Source organism: Pristiophorus japonicus, chromosome 5, assembly GCF_044704955.1.
Source record: "Pristiophorus japonicus isolate sPriJap1 chromosome 5, sPriJap1.hap1, whole genome shotgun sequence".
Taxonomy (NCBI): Eukaryota; Metazoa; Chordata; class Chondrichthyes; family Pristiophoridae; genus Pristiophorus; species Pristiophorus japonicus.
Window position 1 is genome coordinate 227,438,389 of NC_091981.1, and position 21,234 is coordinate 227,459,622.

General features: G+C 43.3%; 1 protein-coding gene across 1 annotated transcript; it reads left to right on the forward strand.

Moving 5' to 3' along the window:
- Window positions 1–4,399: 4,399 nt before the first annotated feature.
- Window positions 4,400–18,566, forward strand: LOC139264619 (type III intermediate filament-like). The gene is made up of 9 exons (XM_070881362.1): window positions 4,400–5,008; window positions 6,230–6,290; window positions 12,116–12,211; window positions 12,356–12,517; window positions 13,507–13,632; window positions 15,570–15,790; window positions 16,622–16,665; window positions 17,950–18,035; window positions 18,131–18,566. The coding sequence occupies exons 1-9, from the start codon at window positions 4,488–4,490 to the stop codon at window positions 18,164–18,166; spliced, it is 1,353 nt and encodes a 450-aa protein (XP_070737463.1). The 5' UTR covers window positions 4,400–4,487; the 3' UTR covers window positions 18,167–18,566.
- Window positions 18,567–21,234: the final 2,668 nt, after the last annotated feature.

The following is a 21,234-nucleotide window of genomic DNA, read 5'->3' on the forward strand; positions in this document are numbered from 1 at the left end:
TATTTGGTAACTTTCTTCCCAAATTGAGCACGCTGCTAGAGCCGCTACACGTGCTCCTACGCAAAGGTCGCGAATGGGTCTGGGGGGGACAGCCAGGAAAGGGCTTTTAATAGAGCATGCAATTTGTTATGTTCCAACAATCTGTTAACGCTATATGACCCATGTAAGAAACTTGTGTTAATGTGCGAGGCGTCGTCCTATGGTGTCGGGTGTGTGTTGCAGCATGTCAATGCCAAGGGTCAGTTACAGCCGGTAGCTTATGCCTCCAGAAGTCTGTCACAGGCAGAAAGGGGCTACGGGATGGTAGAAAAGGAGGCGCTCGCATGTGTATATGCGGTAAAGAAAATGCACCAGTATCTGTTGGGCAGGAAATTTGATCTGGAGACAGATCACAAACCCCTAATGTCCGTTTTGGCCGACAACAAGGCCATAAATGCAAATGCATCGGTCCGCATACAGAGGTGGGCACTCACGTTAGCCGCCTATGACTACACAATTCGGCACAGACCGGGCACCGAAAACTGCGCCGATGCACTCAGCAGGCTCCCACTAGCCACCACTGAGGGGGCTACCGAGCATGTTGCTGAGATGGTCATGGCTGTTGAAGCTTTCAGAAGCGAAGGCTCACCTGTGACAGCCCGTCAGATTAAAGTCTGGACAAATAGAGACCCGCTATTGTCTCTAGTCAAGAAATGTGTCCTGAATGAGGACTGGGCAGCCACGTACAGGGCATGCCCTGAGAAATTTAAACCATTTCACAGGCGCAAGGATGAACTCTCGATTCAGGCCGATTGCCTACTGTGGGGAAACCGTGTAGTCATGCCCCAGATGGGCAGAGAGGTGTTCATCAGAGAACTCCACAATGAGCACCCGGGCATTGTCACGATGAAGGCAATTGCCAGGTCACATGTTTGGTGGCCAGGGATAGACGCAGATCTGGAATTTTGTGTTCGCAGGTGCAACACGTGTGCCCAGCTCGGCAAAGCACCCAGGGAAGCCCCCCTTAGCCCCTGGCCATGGCCCGCCAAGCCTTGGTCACGCATCCATGTGGACTACACAGGTCCTTTCATGGGGAAAATGTTTTTGGTTGTAATAGACGCCTACTCCAAATGAATCGAGTGTGACATTTTAAATTCAAGCACATCCTCTGCCACGGTAGAAAGTCTACGGGCAATGTTCGCCAGCCACGGTCTACCGGACATCTTGGTCAGCGACAATGGCCTGTGCTTCACAAGCACTGAATTCCAGGACTTCATGGCAGGCAATGGAATTAACCATGTTAGAACGGCACCGTTCAAGCCGGCCTCAAATGGCCAGGCAGAACGAGCAGTGCAGATAATCAAACAGGGGATGCTCAGAATCCAAGGGGGTTCCCTACAATGCTGCTTATCATGCCTCCTGTTGGCCTACAGATCCCGACCACATTCGCTCATAGGGGTTCCACTCGCAGAGCTGCTAATAAAAAGGACGCTCAAAACCTGGTTATCCCTTATACACCCCACCATGAAAGAAATTGTCGAGAGCAGGCGCCAGTCATAATATGACTACCATGACAGGAATGCGAGGGCGCGATGTATTGATGTAAATGATCCTGTTTTTGTCCTCAACTATGCTGCAGGGCCCAAATGGCTCGCAGGCACTGTGGTTGCCAAAGAGGGAAATAGGATTCTGGTAGTTAAACTTACCAATGGACAAATCTGCCGCAAACATGTGGATCAAACAAAAAGGAGGTTCAGCAACCCCATAGAAGAAGCAGAGGAAGAACACGATGTAGAGTTCACTCCACCACAGGTGACTGAACACAGGAACCAAAGGGAGGAGAGCCAGTCACTGTGGGCAGTCGGACAGGCCTGAGGCACCGCAAACAACAGACACTCAGGCCAGCGCCCAACAACCGGAGCCCCAACTCAGGCGCTCTACAAGGGAGTGTAAACCACCAGAGAGACTCAACCTGTGATCCCAATAAGACTTTGGGGGGGAGGTGATGTCATGTATTCAACCAGCATTGTAACCCATGTATAATCTGACCTAAGTTGTACACCGTGAGAACAATGACCACTAGGTGGTGAACTTGTGGGAGACACTCCTAACCTAGACCTTCAGATATAAAAGGGGAAGCTCCACATACTTCCATCACTTGAGTGCTATGAAATAAAGGACAGGTCACAGACTGACCTTCTCTTAAGCATGGGCCTCATGTGCATTTATACTGTATAGTAAGGAAATGGGTGGTGTCAAGCGATGTTTTGGAGGTGGAAGTAGGCGGTCTTCGAGATGGAGCAGATATGTGGTCGGAAGCTCATCTCAGTGTCAAATAAGACAGCAAGGTTGCAAACAGTCTGGTTGAGTATCAGACAGTTATTAGGGAGAAGGATGGAGTCAATGGCTGGGGAACGGAGTTTGTAGTGGAGACCGAAGTCAGTGGCTTTGGTCTTCCCAATATTTATTTGGAAAAAATTTCTGCTCATCCAGTATTGGATGTCGGACAAGCAGTCTGACAATTTTGAGACAATGGAGGGGGAGGGGTCAAGAGAAGTGGTGGAGAGGTAGAGCTGGGTGGTGTCAGTGTACATGTGGAACCTGACAACCTCAATCTGCAATGTGCTTTTTGGGAAATGAAGTGGGACATATACTTGGTAATTACTTCTTCACATAAACTAACAAGTCTATGAAACTGTTCCCACTGGCAGGAGGGTCCGTAACCAGAGGACACAGATTTAAGATAATTGACAAAAGAACCTGGGGAAACGAGAAGAACTATTTTTACCCCGCAAGTTTTTATGATCTGGAATGCACTGCCTGAAAGGGTGGTGGAAGCAGATTCAATAGTAACATTCAAAAGGGAATTGGATAAATACTAGAAAAAGAAAAAAAAATGCAGGTCTTCGGGAAAAGAGCAGAGGGTGGGGCTAAGTGGATAGCTCTATCAAAGAGTCCTCAGAGATACGATGGGCCGAATGGCCCCCTGCTATGCTATAAGATTTAATGAGGTCGACGAATTGTTACTATGGCACTGGACTGTTTAGCTCGCCAGGAGAAATATTAAAAGCGCGCTGAGTATTAATTTGTCATATAGAAGTTATTGGTGTGGCTGCTGCTGAGGGAGGGAAACGCCCTTCCTTCACTACAAACTCGTTTGAAATTGACTACAGCACAAAGTGCAGTAACTTTCAGATCTAATCGAAAGCGCCCCAGGTTTCAGAATGAATTCAATTTATCGATTGAAGGGGACAATTGCAGAATAAATTGGCATATTAATCGACTGTAATCTCGGGTCTCAAACTAACAATCCGAATGCGGGCAGTAAGGGCGTTTTCTGATGGAGGTGAGGAGGGGAAGTACTTTTTCAAGAATCACTCAAATCACTCGGAGCGTAGAGTTTTCTGCAATCAAAGTCCAAACACATGGAAATGGCAATTAACTGTACATTTTAAGACTCCAGATAGACTTTTAATTTGAAAATTAGCTTTGAGGTTTTACAGTTCTCAAGAGGCCTAAAAGTTACAAAAGGTGGACGTTTATCAGACACGCCCTTCCCACAACACTGAGCCGGGTACTGCGCCTCAATACCCAGAGATTGAATGGTATCAGCAGCACTGCATTGTGAGAACAAACCCCAACTCTGTATCACGCAAAAACAAGGTGGCACATTGTAAAGGCATTCGTAGTGATTGATGTTAAGGGATTCCGGCTTCGTATAACAATGACCAGCCCGTTTCCCCATTTTATTGTAACTCTCAATGAAACCAGGGTTTATGTAACAATCAATCTGTGATTTGCCTTCGTAATAAACAGAAGGGAATATTGTTTTTCTGACTTGTTTGTTCGCGATTAATGAGCTGCCATCGGAAATGCCTTTGACTCTGTGTTACAGTGACCTCTGGCGAAATTATCCTGGTCCCTTGGAATTCATTTTCAGCAAACACGCCTCACTATTGCTTGAAAAGCAACACACTAACCATTTAAGAAAACGAAATGTCCTAACTGTTTCTACGGCAGAGTTCAACTAACCGTGTTAATAGGAATAGTGCAACTCGTGTTTAACAGAGACCGGAGCTTATGCACGAAAGCAGCCTTGTTTTAAGATTGAAGGATCTGTCCGTTACACTGAACAATTCCATTGAAAACGAACGGCTTCATCTACGCTCTCACTCTTGGGGAGGGGAAAAAACGTTGCAGATGTCCAGTCTAAAGCCAGATGCTTGCAAACGTCAACTTGAAGAGAAACAAAGTCCTGCCTCCAAGACACAATCATTGTCCAAAGTTGTGAGTGATGGTCCCAGCGTGTGGTTCCCAGCCGTGGGTTGGTTAATGCAATGCCAATCACTGCATCAGCTCTTGCCTCATCTATCCCCGTGGGAGCGCCGGGAGAGCTCCCTATAAATACCAGGCATCTGCTAGCAATCCCTCTCTTGCAGCCCAGAAGTTTGTGCTCGTGGAAGAACTTTAAGAAAGTGTAGCATCTAGCAAAGGAAAAGGATTACAAAATGGCCTACCCCTCCGTCTACCGCAAGATGTTTTCAGAGCCAACTATTAAGACTACAATGAGCCGTCGCTCCTACTCGCTTCGTGCAGATCCGCGTTCCGGCTCGATCGTTCCTTCTTACTCCAAGGCCAGCTACTCGGCGCCCATCAAGTCCCGAAATGTAAAGCATATGAGGAGCAGCGCTCCCGGGCTATCCTTGGGCAGCAACCTGAACTTCTCCCTGGTCAATGCCCAGAACTCGGAATTCAAGGTGAACCGCAGCAATGAGAAAGCCGAGATGATTGAGCTGAACGACCGTCTCGCCAGCTTCCTTGACAAGGTGAGGATGCTGGAGCAACAGAACAAGGTGCTGCTGGCCGAGTTGGAGCAACTGAAGGGCAAGCCCAGGTCGAGGATCGGGGACCTGTACGAACAGGAGCTGAGAGAGCTGCGCCTTCAGATCGATCAAATCAACAATGAGAAATCCAGGATCGAGGTGGAAAGGGATAACCTGGCCGACGATCTCCAGAAACTGAGAGAGAAGTAAGTCTATCTGGCCGCATACTAGTTTCACTGGGTGGGTGGGGTGGTGGGCAGACGATTTACAGCTGACTCTTCAAAAGCTGCTTCTGTTTCATACATTGGGGGCAAAAACTAACCAGGCAGCGATTTTCTAAGAGTCTCCCCCCTCAAAAACACAAACCGAAAAATCTTCTTCTCTTCGGCCGTCCCTCGGAGTCGAGGATGACCGAAAAATACCCTCAAAGTAAAAAATGTGCTCCTCTGACTTAATTAGGTATTTGCAAAATTTACCGATCTATTACTTTAAGAAAAAGTCTGAGAATACGCACAATCTCATTTTCCTGGCCTTGACCAGAAATGTTTGAAAGCCTCAAGACTGAATAGTTAAACTGCTTTAGTGTGTAGATGTCGTGCAACAAAAAGCGCATCGAAATGGGTTATACCAATTATAGCTGGCCTGGCATTTGTGGAGTAAAGGTACACTGGTTGCTGCACAATGATCGTTGTTTCCAGTCAGGTCGCTTTATGCGATTCATGGGCGCAGTCTTGCCGCCGTCTTTGTGTCACTGTGAAGTGATGTGAGCTGTGCATGGAGGTGAAAGTGGTGGGTTAAATGGCAGCTCAGATCAATAATCTGAGTCGATCTGGAGAGCACTAGAGTGAGAGATGTTACACCAGCTCCGGGTTGGTAATCCGCCACCGCTCCAGGTTTGAACGGGGTGCACTCCAACTCCATAGGACCCCCTCGTGACTGCCTTCTGCCGACTTGAGCATGTGGCACCATACAGATACCACTCCAGATTGCTACCGATGGGGGTTATAAGTTAACTGCCCTCGACAGTGTAAATGCAGCCTGAATCCAAAGTCAAGAATTGCCCTGACAAGTCAGCATCCTTGCTTCAAAGTGAGTTCGGGACGTGACACTCAATTTAGATTACACTCAGTCCGGATAGTAATCCCACGCTTAATATTTGCATACCTCAAGCAGCATTCATATTTTTACTCAGATACTTGAAGAAAGTTGCAAGCGTTTCACCAAACTCTGCTCCTTTTTCAAAAGAATCGATTTCAGTTGCTTCAATATATTCGGCTCTAAGGAATAGCGAAAATAATAAGTATCAATGGGTAGAAGAACACAGTTAAAACGCCAATAAATCTTTAACAGCGGCCGTTCAGGATTGACGGACGCCGCCCTTCCAGCCGCTGTGGGAGTGACTGACATCTCAATACTGTTATTTACAGGTTGCAAGATGAAATCATTCAGCGGGAGGACGCCGAAAACAGCCTAGCAGGTTTCAGACAGGTAAGGACAGTAACAGACTGTAATCTGTGAAATATGGATCTCTGCGATCGGGAGGGTACTAATGTAGCAGATACCCGTTGGAGACTGAACCGCAACCCTACCACATCCGCCCACAGTACAGACACATCGGGAGACACACCCAATGTTCTTCTGTACCTCGAAGTAACGAAATGTCCCTTAAATGGGTCCCTTATTCTAAAGTTTTTTCCCCCAAATATCCTCTCGAAATGCAGCAAGTTAAATATTTTACTGCAAAACTTGCGAGATTTCAGAACTTTTAGCAAAAGGGTGCATGATACCTTCTGAAAGCACCGTCTGGAAAATCAGTAAAACATAAAGGACATTAGAAAAACACTTGAATAATTAAAACATTTTTAATTGTTTATTTTGTAAATTATTCTTTACTAGCCCAGAAGACAGGCCAAAGATCTTTTCCCAGGTATTTGCCCACCCTTCTGAAGTTAATCACTCATAAGGATATCTTCTCCAAGTGGCCATGATTTATGCGTGGAGACATATGGGGGCAATTTTAACTGAATACGCCCATTGAGAAACCGATGGGATCAGGTGGAACACTGATTTTACACCCACCCAATTTTACTCTCCATTACAGTCAGTGAAGAATAATATTGAGCGGGTTGTAAAACCGGAGTCCCACCCAAACCCGCAGGTATTCCACCTGCTGAGTTAGATTAAAATGATCCCCAACTGTGTGAACAGTTTGCTTGGCAGTGGTTGTGAAGAGGGGAAGATTGACAGCTGGGCCTCAGTCTACTCTTACTAGATGTCCATACGTGCACTTTCAATTGAATAGCTAACAAGATGGGGAACCCATGGCTCAGGGGATGCTGATGCCTGTGAAAGTATTGCCAGTACCCCTGCCGAGATTAGTCAGTTCAGCACAGACCACGAACCAAAGCTTTGACAGAGCAGCTTAATACATGGTGTCCTGACTCCCTGAGTCAGCAGGGAATTTTGCTGATGACATTCCAGAGCCACCCTCTGGAAACACAAAAGAGCAGCCCGGGGTGACGTGGCCTGCAATTTTCTTTCACTTCCTGAGGAAGTGCCTGGTCTCTGTTCACTGACTTCCATGGTGGCACACACTACATCTAAAGTGCAGTGTGGACAGAATTGTTGGTGCAGCCAATGGCCAATGCCCTACTACTCTAGTGCCTGTGCTGCACTATATTCTTGTCTCTTTTGGTTTTGTTAATTAAAAAACACAGGGGCTGAAATTTATTATCGCCTTATTTGGGGGCGGTAACATCCGGGAGGTGTGAAACTTTGCACCGCGGCGTAAGCTCCGCCGCGATCAATAAATTCGGGATACCACCCACGGAAGGAAATGGACGCTCCACTTCCTTCCCGGGGCGGTAACGGGGCGCCTGCCTCAGCAGCACTACACATTTGGTCGCGTAGTGCTGCCGCGTCCGAGTGCTCTTCCCTCAATTAAAGGAAAGGGCCCACGCTGCCAACTTTGCAAAAGAAGGCGGCACCTATCTGGCCCATTGGGAAGCGCCGATGCCGTGTGATCAGCCCAGCTCTCAAGCAGAGTGCCGGGCTGAGTGATCGCGGCCATGACCCCACAAAGAAATCTTATCAGGAGTGACACCAAAAAGGTGAGGGGTTTTTTTTCAGCACTCGGCACCTCCCCTTTAATTTTCGGCCGGTAGCGGCCAGCCGCCTGATAGGCGTCCCCTGAAGCTGCCAGTGTTATCGCCCGGGGCAGCTGTAGGGGGTGAAAAACAATTTCGGGGCCCGGGCGCTAATGGGGCGACGCGCATGGCGATGACGTCATGATCAGCAGGCGCAAGAGATTGGTGAGCAATGCCTTAACGCCGCCGCCAAACTCCTGTCGAATATGCCAGCATTGTGCCTGGGCGGTAAGGCATTTGCGCCCCATTAGCGCCTTCCCACCCCGGGGGGGCAAATGCACCGAGTTTCTAGCCCTGTCAGAATTTTAAAAAAATATAAATTCTCCCCGTGTTTGATCTTTTCAGAGATCTGCACCCAGGCATCTTGCACTAGTCTGGAGGGTGTGGCACTCTGGGTCGCTCCCTCTCACTGTAAACTTTTCTTTGCTCTGAGAAGCAGCATATTGCTGTCCTGCAGCGCCCCCTGTGGAAATGGTCACTTTTGTGCATCATGCAGCCATGAGGCTCAAATTCATGACCATATAAAAGGAACTGTAGTACAGATGCAGTGTCCAAAATCTGGAATCCGGACTGGTGGTAGGGCCATCCCGAATCCGTAAAATGTTCCGGAATCTGGAAAATGTTCTGGAATCCGGACCCTGCTGACCTCGAGGTGCCGCCCGACCTCAGGCCTCGCCGCACCACCCCTTGCTGCCGCCGCCCGACTTCGGACCTCGCCGCACCGCCCCTTGCCGTCGCCCGGCCTCGAGCCTCACCTCACCGGCCCGCCCGAACACCTCCTCCATGACGGGGCCCTGCTCGAACATCTCTTAGGCGAGGCCCCGCCCGAAAACCTCCACGGCGGCGAGGCCCCGCCCGAACACCTCCACGGTGGTGTGGCCCGCGCGAACAACTCCACGTCAGTGGGGACCCACCCAGTGACCCGAACAGCTCATCGACGAGTAACCACCCCCCCCTCCCCTTTCTGACGTTCCGAAATCCGGAAATACCAGAACTTGGGCTTGGGTGTTTCCAGATTCGTGACTTCAGAAAGACGTTCCAAAATCTGGCAAAACGCAAAATCTGGACTGGCCTCAGTCCCGAGGGTTCTGGATTCAGGACGCTCCACCTGTAATAATAGTGACTCCAAGGAAGCAGCTGTATATTATGCTCGAGTAATGTAAGGTGAGCTCCAACAAGGATTTATCTTGGAATGCAGCTACAATGAACACAGCGAATGCCAGTAAAAAAAATGAATAGATGCCTTTGTGCGCCTGAACATTGGTGGATTAATGCAGTTGCAGTAGTAACATTGGCATTTTGTTGATGAGGAAGCAACAAAACAAACTTGAATTTTTTTGTCTGCTAATAGAAAATAAGTTTTACTGCTGCACTCTCAAAATGGGTGGTCATGCTATATGCATATCTATATATACAGAAACACAAATAAATTATTTGGTATATTATAGTTGCTGAATAAAGAAATATACAATCTAGTAACCAATGATACTATCAGCAATATACTAATAACAAAATACTCAAATACAGTGAAAACTGTTTCACTTACCTAACTCCCTTTGATATTCCTTTCCTGAAGGCAGTAACTCATAGACCAATAATATTTCTAACAGATTTTTCACTTGTGCACACTTAATAATGAGCTCTTGTAGGAAATGAACAATAAAACTAAAATAGAAAGAATAGTTTGATAATTATACAGATAAGAATGCTCAACATGCTATTATTTTTGGTTAGGGTTGGTTTAATCATCATCATCATAGGCAGTCCCTTGGAGCCGAGGATGACTTGCTTCCACATTAGAAATGAGTTCCCTCCAGTCTCTGTCACAGGTGGGGCAAACGGTGGTTGAATGAACAGGTGGGTGAGGTGCTTGGGTTGCCGTGCGCTTCTTCCGCTGTCGACGCCTGGCTTCAGCTTGCTCTCGGCAAAGAGACTTGAGGTGTTCAGCGCCTTCCCGGATGCTTTTCCTCCACTTTGGGCGATCTTGAGCCAGGGATTCCCAGGTGTCGGTGGGGATGTTACATTTTTTCAAGGAGGCTTTAAGGATGTCCTTGAAGCATTTCCACCGCCCACCTGGGGCTTGCTTGCCGTGTTGGAGCTCCGAGTAGAGCGCTTGTTTTGGGAGTCTTGTGTCAGGCATGCGGGCGATGTGGCCAAAGGTTTAATATGATTCTGTTAGTTGCACAAAAACTTAACGTTGAAATTGTGTCTTTAATTTTCTACTGCTAAAGGCAATGAGGTACTAAGAATATTTTCAGTCTCCCCTGCATTCTCTGGGATTTTTTAAAATACAGGCACCTCTGTGGGAGTCCAAGCAGTTGAAATAACATTCTTTCAGTTTTCTATTAATAACATTCTTTCAGTTTTCTATTAATAAGCAAACAGAAACATAATTTAGTTGCTTTTTTAAAATAAAAGACACAATTAAGTTGACAGTCAAATGAACATATAATCACTGGTACAGCTGATTGAGTAATGATGCCTGCAAAGTACTTCCAAGTGTGGTCCAGGTTACAGCAAAGAGAAGACTGTTTCATAACTGTTTCATAACTGATCCAATTTTAATAAAATCCAGCATCGTGACTGCTGTATGGCAGGACCACCAAACTCACCCTCAATTGAACAAACATAGACGTCATGTTTAATTCGAGAAGATTGGAATAATTTTTTATTACTCAAACTAAATTGGACACTTTATATTACATTGCTCTCCACTGAAGTTACCGCATCAAAGCTCAAGTTATAATTAATGTCATTAACTGTTTGATCACCAAAGGTTATTTGCCGATTTAAAAATCTGTATTTATTTTCTATCATAATCCCATTCAGCTTGAGGGCTAAATGTATTTCCAGCATTGAATATTACACAGTATATTTGGAACTACAGAATCAAATGTTTAACTTTCAGCAGAATTAGAAAAGTCACATAAAAAGGAATAGCCTTTCTTTTAAAGCAAATGTGATTGAATCTCATTTAAAACTCCTTTGCGGAATGGATGTTTGATCAACAGAGTATTAAAATCAATTAAGGACTCACAAATTATTTGGCATTTAGACAATGAATGTTTTTGTTTGAATTGCAACCTCACAATCTCCAGCAGTTAATGACAACCCTTATTCTAAAGCAGCAGGACTGCACAATTAATGTTTGATTGATCAAAAATGACTGAAATTGTTCTGAAAAAGCTCACATGACTGCATTTTTTTCTCCTTGCATGCTGACTGTGATTCTTTGTAGTTTGCATTGGATTGTACATGTAAGTCTGATTTGCTTCTAATTTGATTTTAGTGGCAACTGCCAAGTTTGCAGATAGAAAACCTGTGTGGAGGATAAACTGGTTGGGCCAAATGGCCTGTTTCCGTGTGTGACTTCCAAGTATTTCTATGTAAAATCACCAGAAGGGGGTAGTGCAACACCAAATAGAGTTTGTATCAAATCCACAAATGTCTGGAGCTTCATGAACTTTGTGGCCATTAAAATGCTGTTAAAAGTATCAGTATTTGAGACATTTTTAGCGATTGCCTAAAATGTTTGTTGTCTCTAGCTCAATCTTTACACTTTGTTGACTTTATTTGGGGGATTTTGGTGTTGTTTAGGATAAATGTTTGCTATTAGTCCACTGATGATTAAGCAATGATTTAAATTATTGAACTCCGATTTATATATTGTTTGACACAATTCTATTTTAAAAAGAAAACTAGTGCCGTAATGTTACTGGGTCATAATTAAATAACCAGCAGTTTCAAAATCAACTTTAACTCTAACTTCCGATCAGAGTTTTTCTACACATGACTTAATGATGCCCTATAGTACACCCCTTCCCTCAACGGCTACCTGTCTCACCTGTGGCAGAGTCTGTGGCTCTCGTATTGGAAGTTCAGCCACCAAAGAACTCACTTTAAGAGTGGAAGCCAAGTCTTCCTCAATTCCGAGGGACTGCCTATGATGATGATAGTACTTTAGTTTACTAAAAGGTTGTTTTTGCTTTATTTGGTTTTAACAGTAAATATAAAGTGGATCAACATATTCATTTATACAGTATGTGTATAACCATAAGTAACTAAAAATTACGAATACAGTTCAGTATTGTAAAACATTGCAACTATACAGTATACCTTCTTTGATTAATTTCTTTCTGGCTTTTATTTTTCTATTGTCTCTAACAGGATGTGGATGATGCCTGTCTGGCTCGCTTAGATCTGGAACGTAAAGTTGAAGCACTGCAAGAAGAAATTATGTTCTTAAAGAAACTTCATGAAGAGGTAAGTATGTATCGTTGTTTATAATTTTGAATACTTGGGCAATGTTTATTTTAAATACGTTACTCTATCTAAAGGTGCCTAGAACACACTGTTTTGGCTAAGTAATGACTCATCTATCTTTATTTAACTTATTTATTTCTTCAGGAAATTCTTGAACTGCAGGCTCAAATCCAAGATTCGCAGATCAAGGTTGAGATGGATGTGGTCAGACCTGACCTTACTGCAGCACTCCATGAAGTTCGTTCTCAGTTTGATAAACTTGCTGCTAAGAACATTTCTGAAACTGAGGAATGGTACAAGTCCAAGGTATTTTTTCTGATATGCATTTCTTAGTGGTCATGATAACAAAATAGAGGTCAAACCACCTGCCAGCCTACATCTAACCTGCAGCTATATACCCAGCACTCTCCCAGTGCCCATTCTCATACCATCACTTATTCCATATAAAAATAGATCTTTACCCATTCTCTCACTCACTCCCACAAAGAAACCCACCATTATTACCACACTCCTATCCCTACAAACATCTACTCCTATTCCTAAAAGTGCCAACTGTGTTCGTTTTCAGTTCTACACTCATTGGTTCCCCTCCCCTGAAGTTACTGAATCTGGCTTGATTCAGTTCTACACTCTCTGGTTCCCCTCCCTTTCCTCCTCTGAATGTGTTGACTCTGGCTGGGTTCAGTTCTACATTCACTGGTTCACTTCTCTCCCCTCCCCTGAAGGTGCTGACTGAGACTCGTTTCAGGTCTACACTCACTGGTTCCCTCCCTCTCCTCCCCTGTAGGTATTCCTAAACCTTATAATTATACTCACTTCCAACTCTAAAATCTCATCTTCTAAATTATCACTCAAAATCCCATACCCCACAACCATTTCCGTACTCGTGCACACTTTTGCATTCACGACCACCTAAAATGACCTGTTATACACATTCCCATCTCAACCACAAATTCACTGAATCCTTATCCACAGTCCTTAGACTTAAACTACACCAGTCCATACTTCACATCTTAACACTTAATCCAACCTGTGCACCCACCACACCCAGCACATTTCCCATTAGCCGCTCCGGTGATCACCCCATCCATATTCCTATCTCCACAGTCTCACTGTCACATCCATATTTTCCTACAGCTACTCCCAATCAGAGCAATGTACAGTGATCTTTTTGCCAAAATGAAATTTAGTAAAAAACAAGAACATTTTAAAATGCATTCTATGTAGATCACAGTAAGGGCAATACTCTAGTATTATAGTAAGATTCACTCATAGACGTCTGTGTATTGGAACAGCTGGCTGATGTGAATGATTCTGCTTCTCGCAACACTGATGCTCTTCGCATGGCAAAACAAGAGAATAGCGATTATCGCAGACAAATCCAGACACTGACCTGCGATATTGATGCACTTAAGGGGACGGTAAGTAATATGAATATGAATAATGTCTATAATTCCACAAAATAAATTCATTTATAGAAATGAGAGCTTTGTCTACCAAAAACAACAACTTGTATTTGTATAGCGTCTTTAACATAGTAAAATGTCCCTTGGCACTTAGCAGGAGTGTGATCAAACAAAATATGACATCGAGCCACATAAAGAGATATTAGGACAGGAAGAGGTAGGTTTCAAGGAGCGTCTTAAAGGAGGAGAGAGAGATGGAGAGGCTTAGGGAGGGAATTCCAGAGCTTAAGGTCTTGCCAGCTAAAGGTACAGCCGCCAATGATGGAGTGATTAAAATCAGAGATGCGCAAGAGGCCAGAATTGGAGAAGTGCAGAGATCTCGGAGAGTTGTAGGGCTGGCGAGGTTACAGAGATATTATGGAGGTGGAAATAGGTGGTTTTGGTGATGCAAATGGTATGTAGGTGGAAGCTCATTTCCGGGTCAAATAGGACACCGAGGTTGTAAACAGTCTGGCTTTATCCTACAGATAGGAATATCAAAGCCAGTGGGGTAGCAAGCACACAGCGTTAGCATATTGTACTTCCACTAATGTCAGCAGAAAATTTAACGAAGTATTTGGTTTGACTTTTCCCTATTATTTGAACCCCACCCCTAATACAATGAAATTGGTGTTTTAATATTCCCTGCTATCTTAACCTAGTTTAGCTCTCCTGATCAGTTTTGTTTTTACCTTACTTATCTTGTTTTAAAGTTGCTTTATAATATCTAAATTTAAATTTATTGTATATTAAACTTTTGAAAACATTTCTGTGTCCTATTTACTTTTTGAAACTCCATCTATATCAACATTTGATAGGTGGGTGCCACAGATGGTTAGAAACTATTGCTAAAAACTGCAGGCAATAACGAGAAAAACATTCTTCTTTCCTTTAAATAATTACTATTATAAATGTAAACTACCCTGATCGTTCGAGGAAGGTTTTCATTTAGTGTAATGGGTGGAGAAGCTGAAGCATTACAACTTTAATTTTATGCCGTGGCAGAAATCCCAACTTGTCTCATCGGTTGTGAGATTAAACAATGGGCCATAATTTGTGGCCCCTACAGGCATGTATGAGGCACGCATGTGCCCAGAGAGGCCACTCAAGTTCCAAGTTTAGGCATGCATTGTGCATGCGCTAAAACTCAGAACTTACAATCTGTCAAGAATTCTCGTGACAGATCCTTTGCATCCCCGAAAAAAGGGCCTCCGTGGGTGGAGAGTTGGGCACTCCTGCTCAGTGAATACCTGTGAAATTCTTACGCCTGGTAAGTGTAAGAGTTTTAAAAAACCAAAAAATAAATTTATCAATAATTTATACCTTTAAAAACCTGTGAAATAAAGTAAGTTTATTTTTAGTCCCTTTAAAATATGTAAATTTATTTGTCAAAAAATTAAATTTTTGTTTTAAATATGCCATTCATTTTAAATATTTGATTTTTAAAAATTTGAAGTATAGAGGTATTTTGTGGTATATTCCATTCATACTTATGGCATTTCCGTACATACAGAATCCCCATAAGCATGAATGGGAATCCCCTACTGTCATTTGTTGAGCCAGGGGCACTTGCAAACCGTGTGCGTCCCTAAGATAAGTGGGCCTCTTCCCGTATATACCCGGAGAGACCCAGGACCACTAATCTCCGTACCACCTGGACACCAGGTATGTGGGAATTTTATTTGCGGATCGGAGGCATTTCCACGCGGGAAGTCTCCAACCGCAAATTCAGGCCCATTATGTTAACGGAACTTGTTTATGAATGTATATGCATTTGGAATAGCATTAGAGTCATTGAAACAGAGATAATGCAATCTGTCTTTCACATACAAACTCAACGTGGGGAAAATGCATGAAGTAGAGAACTGAAGGAAGAAAATGAGAAAGTAACATAAATATTTTCATTAAAATAGAACGAATCTCTTGAGCGCCAGATGCAGGAAATGGAACAACGATATATTATGGAGGTAAATAATGGCCAAGACACCATTCTCCACCTTGAAGGTGAAATCAGTAACTTGAAGGACGAGATGGCTCGTCATTTGCAAGATTACCAGGAGCTATTGACCGTAAAGATGGCTCTAGATATTGAGATTGCAACATACAGGAAATTGCTGGAAGGTGAAGAAAACAGGTAAGACATTTGTGTGAATTAAGAAAAAAAAACTTTTTAATTCAAATGAATACTAGGGTCAAGTTAATTACAAAAGACTTACTTTGAAGATGGTTGATACAATCAAATACTTTATTCTATTTAACAACTCAAAAAATCTACAAAATTAATATCATTAATAGTGCAAAAAATACACTTGAAATGATGGTGCTTTGTGCATGTATTATATACATATATACTGTAAGCTGACAAAGGCATCCCACCACTAGTGTAGCAAGAAAAATGTTTTTTCAAATTTAGGTCTGAGTCAATGCTCCATCTGTCTTTTAAAGCTTCTCTCTGAATATGTGAAGTCTATTAGTTCTTGGCTAGGCTAGGTGCAGGGAACATACCCATCAACACCATCTCAGGGGAACTATGGATGGGTAATAATTGCTGCCTTGCAAGCAATGTCTATGTCCCGAAAACAAATAAAGAAAAAGACCACTAATTGGGGTGTCCCATGCAAATAGAGCAACAGGCCTGGTTGGCTTGGGTGGGTGTAGTAAGTGGAATAAATGGCTGTACCTCAGATAATGACAGGTAGACATTTAAACTGTTGTATCCATGGAGATGTGTTGATGATGGTAGTTAAGAGATTTCAACAGATTTATCTTATCTTTTGTTCCATCTGGAGGAACCTTTTGGAAAGATGGAAGAAAATTCCACAAAGAGTAGTGGAGGGAAAGACTCTTGAGCCACTCTGCTGCTGTAAGAGTAGGATTCTATGGAAGGATGAGCTCAATGGAGCAAATGCTCTCCTTCATCTGAACTTACGTTTGTGTAATTATATATGTTTTTTTTCTTTTGTAGGATTTCTATGCCTATGCCATCATTTGGTTCTCTAAGCCTTTCTGGTAGGTTATTCCTTTTATTAGCCCAGTAAAATAAATGAGTAATGTTTGGACTTGACAAGATCTTTTTTTTTTAAACAACATTAGTTTAAAAAAAAATTACATCGCCCTGTTCTGAGTCATCCGTTGCCCACCATAAAGGACCTTATTTTTCTACTTCATGCAATACATTCTATGCAGAATGGCATCAATAAGTCTGCCTGTTGTGTGGTTATATTTTTCCATAGACTTTTGATCTATTTAAGAAATATTTTTCTTACCTATATAACTAATGGACATTTTAAGAGGCCTATTGAACACTATAACACAAAGTACAAGCTGTCATGCTTATTCTATGCAACCCGACTATAAAATCTGATGTGCTTCTGCTGGTGAAAAAACCCAGTGGTCCGATTTGGATTTATGAATGATACAGTACCATATGGTCCAGAACATTTGTCTGAATATTTGGCTTATAAAGAAACCCATCAATTGAGATACAGAGCTGGATTTCCTTGTTGGCTGGTGGCAGATTGGGACTTCTGTCCGCCGCTTTAACCTTGCTATAATCCCAATTTGGTTTCCTGGATTGGCATGCCAGCTCCCATGAGCATCCCTACCATCATGAGAGAGTCCAACACTGCTGTAAAATCTCACAGCCAAGCCCAAACTTGTCCTCACCCAACATCCACACAGACAGAATTCCAGCAGGGATTGACTAGGAACCATAGTGAACTTTCCCTTCTCTAATCTGAGGACACCAAATCTAATCTGGTAGCACCCTATCGCTGTCCTGGGTAAAATCAGCTAATTCAGCACAGACCAAGGTTCAACAAGTCAAGGACTTTGTTGATTTTCATGGCTGTGCGGTTCACTGGACACATTTGCATGGAATGGAGACACATTAAATGGGCACTGCAACAGTACATATTCTGTGACCCAATATGTTCCAAACTGAGAGCAAACCTATGGAAGCATGCCTAAAATTTATAATTGAACCAGAATGAATTCCATAATGGGAAAGCAACAGGAAGCTTAGTAATAAATGCAGCACACCCAATAACGTCTTTATATTCCAACTTGATTCTGACAATGAGCACGCTTTATAAATATCAGAGAGCAGTATTGTTATTAAAGGTGTGGAGGAGTCTACATTCCTGCATATTCATTGCATCCAAATGCAAATTCATAACATTGAGAGATTCAGTAAACACAAGTAGCAAGGGGAAATAAATTCCTTAGCCTTTGCATAGTAGATATTTTGCCTAAAACAATGCAATGTTATGTAATTATTTATTTTCCTTACAGATGCCATCTATGAGCAGCAGCCAACTGACATTCAAATGTCAAAGAGGAAAGTTATAATTAAAACAGTTGAGACCAGCGGTGGAGATGTTAGTATCAGTGTTCACAAAAAACTATTAAAATATGCTTATACTTTACTAGCTTATAAGAAATAATGTATGATTAATATTTTTTTTCATTGCAGATAATCAGCGAAACTACCCAGAGAATTGAAGACTGAATCTGCTCAGCAGTCTCAGAATGCTCTTTCATGCGCGTGGAAACTAAAGCTGTTTAAAAAAAAAAAGAAAAAAAGCTAGGCAGGAATGTCGCTCCTCTTAATCATCAAGAAGAAAACTGTTGGCTTTAAAGTGCCTTTCTGCATCTAATTGAAGAATGCCAGATTCGATAAAGTTGTGTTGTAAGCTTTATAGAAAAGCAGAAGCCCAGTAAATGGCTTTACAGAAGGATTATATCACACTCTGTTTACAGAAAGAGTCACTAGTTTACAATTGCACAATGATAAATAGCAATACTTCATTCACCAGTTTTGAATCTTTATTTACAGGTTCAGAATCTCAATTGCTTTTTTTTCCCCCAGCAATTACCTGTAAGCAAGCTGTAATAAAACTTTGACGAAATCCTCTGTTGCCTGGTTTCTTATTCAGCATCCCTGTTTTGCTAAAAGGCCCAGTATCATCCCATCAACCTCCTGCCAGGGGTTGCCTTTAATAATCTCCCAGTTAGAAGTATGTACAAGTCAGGAACTTTTTAGTGAAGTTTTGTGTTGATCAGAATGGAGTCCTGAACACTTTTCACTTTTCGCACGAAGTGTCAGCATTCAAGACTCCCAGGTCAAATGTCGTATTGGTCAGATTTGGAACAACTTACCCTCCATTCTACAACAACAATGTGCTTTTCCCAACCTAATAAGAGCACTTCGGACTGGATCTGCATGAAATAGACAATTACCTAGAAATGGGTGTGCGTCTGTTTTTCGGGCGCTACTTGGCTACAAAGTCCACCATTCCTATGCCTGCACAGGTGGCAGAAAGCATGCAGGACCAGTTTGCCTATGCAGTAGTGGAAGCAAACTCACTTGCAATTTGTAGCCTGTACCTATAAGTGAGCCGGAACAATGAGTAGTGCCAGGTTTTATGGGAAAAGCCTGCCCTAGAACTACGATGAGCAAAAGTAGAGGGATGCTGGTTGTAGGGTTGAGTGATGTTATGCATTGTGATTTAGATATAATTTAAAGGCCTGTGGACCCTTTTTTGGTGCAGCCCACACTGGTCCACAAAAACTTTAGAGTATCTTCCAGAGCAATGCAAATCATAGAAGGATGCAGCACAGAAGGACGCCATTCAGCCCATCGTGCCTGTGCCTGTTCTTTGAAAGAATATTTGATTGTGGTGGAAACACAGAGAATGCTGTCATACCACCTTTAAAATTGACTGCAAGTTTAGCGCATGCGCTAAATCCTGAACTGTCGATCTCTCAAGGCACGCCTTGACAGATGATCTGCACCAATGGAGAAATACTCATTGCTGGCACAGAGTTGGGCTAATTGCCCACCAACTGCACAGCAATTATGTCTAAAAATGTTACCATTAGTGGAAGCAAACGCATGAGCCTGTTTCACTGAAAGGAACCCATTTAAGTGCACCTGAAAGGCTTATTAAGTATTCTAGTATCACTTCACCTAGTGGCAACATTTGGAAATATTAAAAATATAAAATATGGCAATTGATATTTTAAATTATCAATGTTTTCTGCACTCCAAGAACTGGGCATTCAGCACAGATCATTTATACTTCCTCTAAATGTATGCATTAAACTATTATGCAATGTAATTATTTTATATAATACAATTGAAGCTGCCCCACAGCTGAGGTGCTCATCATCATCATAGGCAGTCAGGAAGACTTGCTTCCATTCTTAAAATGAGTCCTTAGGTGGCTGAACAGTCCAAAATGAGAACCACAGTCCCTGTCACAGGTGGGACAGATAGTCGTTGAGGGAAAGGGTGTGTGAGACAAGTTTGCTGCATGCTCTTTCCTCTGCCTGCATTTGATTTCTGCATTCTCTCGGCAATGAGACTCGAGGTGCTCAACGCCCTCCCGGATGCACTTCCTCCACTTAGGGCGATCTTTGGCCAGGGACTCCCAGGTGTCAGTGGGATGTTGCACTTTTTCAGGGAGGCTTTGAGAGTGTCCCTGTAAATTTTCCTCTGCCCACCTTTGGCTCGTTTGCCGCGAAGGAATTCCGAGTAGGGCACTTGCTTTCGGAGCCTCATGTCTGACATGTGAACAATGTGGCCTGCCCAGAGAGCTGATCAAGTGTGGTCAGTGCTTTAATGCTGGGGATGTTGGCCTGGTCGAGGACGCTAATGTTGGTGCATCTGTCCTCCCGGGGGATTTGTAGGATCTTGCGGAGGCATTGTTGGTGGTATTTCTCCAGTGACTTGAGGTGTCTACTGTACATGGTCCATGTATCTGAGCCATATAGGAGGGCGGGTATTATTACAGCCCTGTAGGCCATGAGCATGGTGGCAGTTTTGAGAGCCTGATCTTAAAACACTCCTTTCCTCAGGCGGCCGAAGGCTACACTGGTGCACTGGAGGCGGTGTTGAATCTCGTCGTCAATGTCTGCTCTTGTTAATAAGAGGCTCCCGAGGTATGGTAAATGGTCCACATTGTCCAGGGCCGTGCCGTGGATCTTGATGACTGGGGGGGCAGTGCTGTGTGGCGAGGACAGGCTGGTGGAGGACCCTTGTCTTCTGAATGTTTAGCGTAAGGCCCATGCTTTTGTACACCTCAGTAAATACGTCGACTATGTCCTGGAGTTCAGCCTCTATGTTCACAGACGCAGGAGTCGTCCGTGTACTGTAGCTTGATGACTGTGCATGGTGTATAGTAAATCAAAAGGATCATTGCCAATGCCTTTCAGTGCTGTTGAATCGCAATCCGTCTTAATGGACCTTTGATGGGATATTAAATGCTAGCCTTAAAAGAATAAAATACTTATCTCATTTACATAAAATAAATCGAAACACATGCTTAATTTAAAAAGCTGGGATGTTTGAAGTACAGCACAGGTAATTCTGTGGGCTAGCAAAACACCCTACAACACTCTACAATACTCATTAGTGCAAATAAAAAAAGGAACACGTTTTTTAGTATGAAATATAAATAACGTACGGGCTAGACTTTCGGCAACATTCCGTCCATTTACCGCCCATTTAACATTAAGGAAGCCATTACCGCCCATTTCATGCTTAAAGTGGAAACTAACACACAGTTACCGCCC

Bases quoted from the DNA above. Each gene is read 5' to 3' on its own strand.
- LOC139264619 (XM_070881362.1), top strand. From the start codon at position 4,488: ATGGCCTACCCCTCCGTCTACCGCAAGATGTTTTCAGAGCCAACTATT. The intron at 12,212-12,355 runs GTAAGTATGTAT...TTATTTCTTCAG, and splicing joins TAAAGAAACTTCATGAAGAG to GAAATTCTTGAACTGCAGGC. The intron at 16,666-17,949 runs GTAGGTTATTCC...TTTTCCTTACAG, and splicing joins TGGTTCTCTAAGCCTTTCTG to ATGCCATCTATGAGCAGCAG.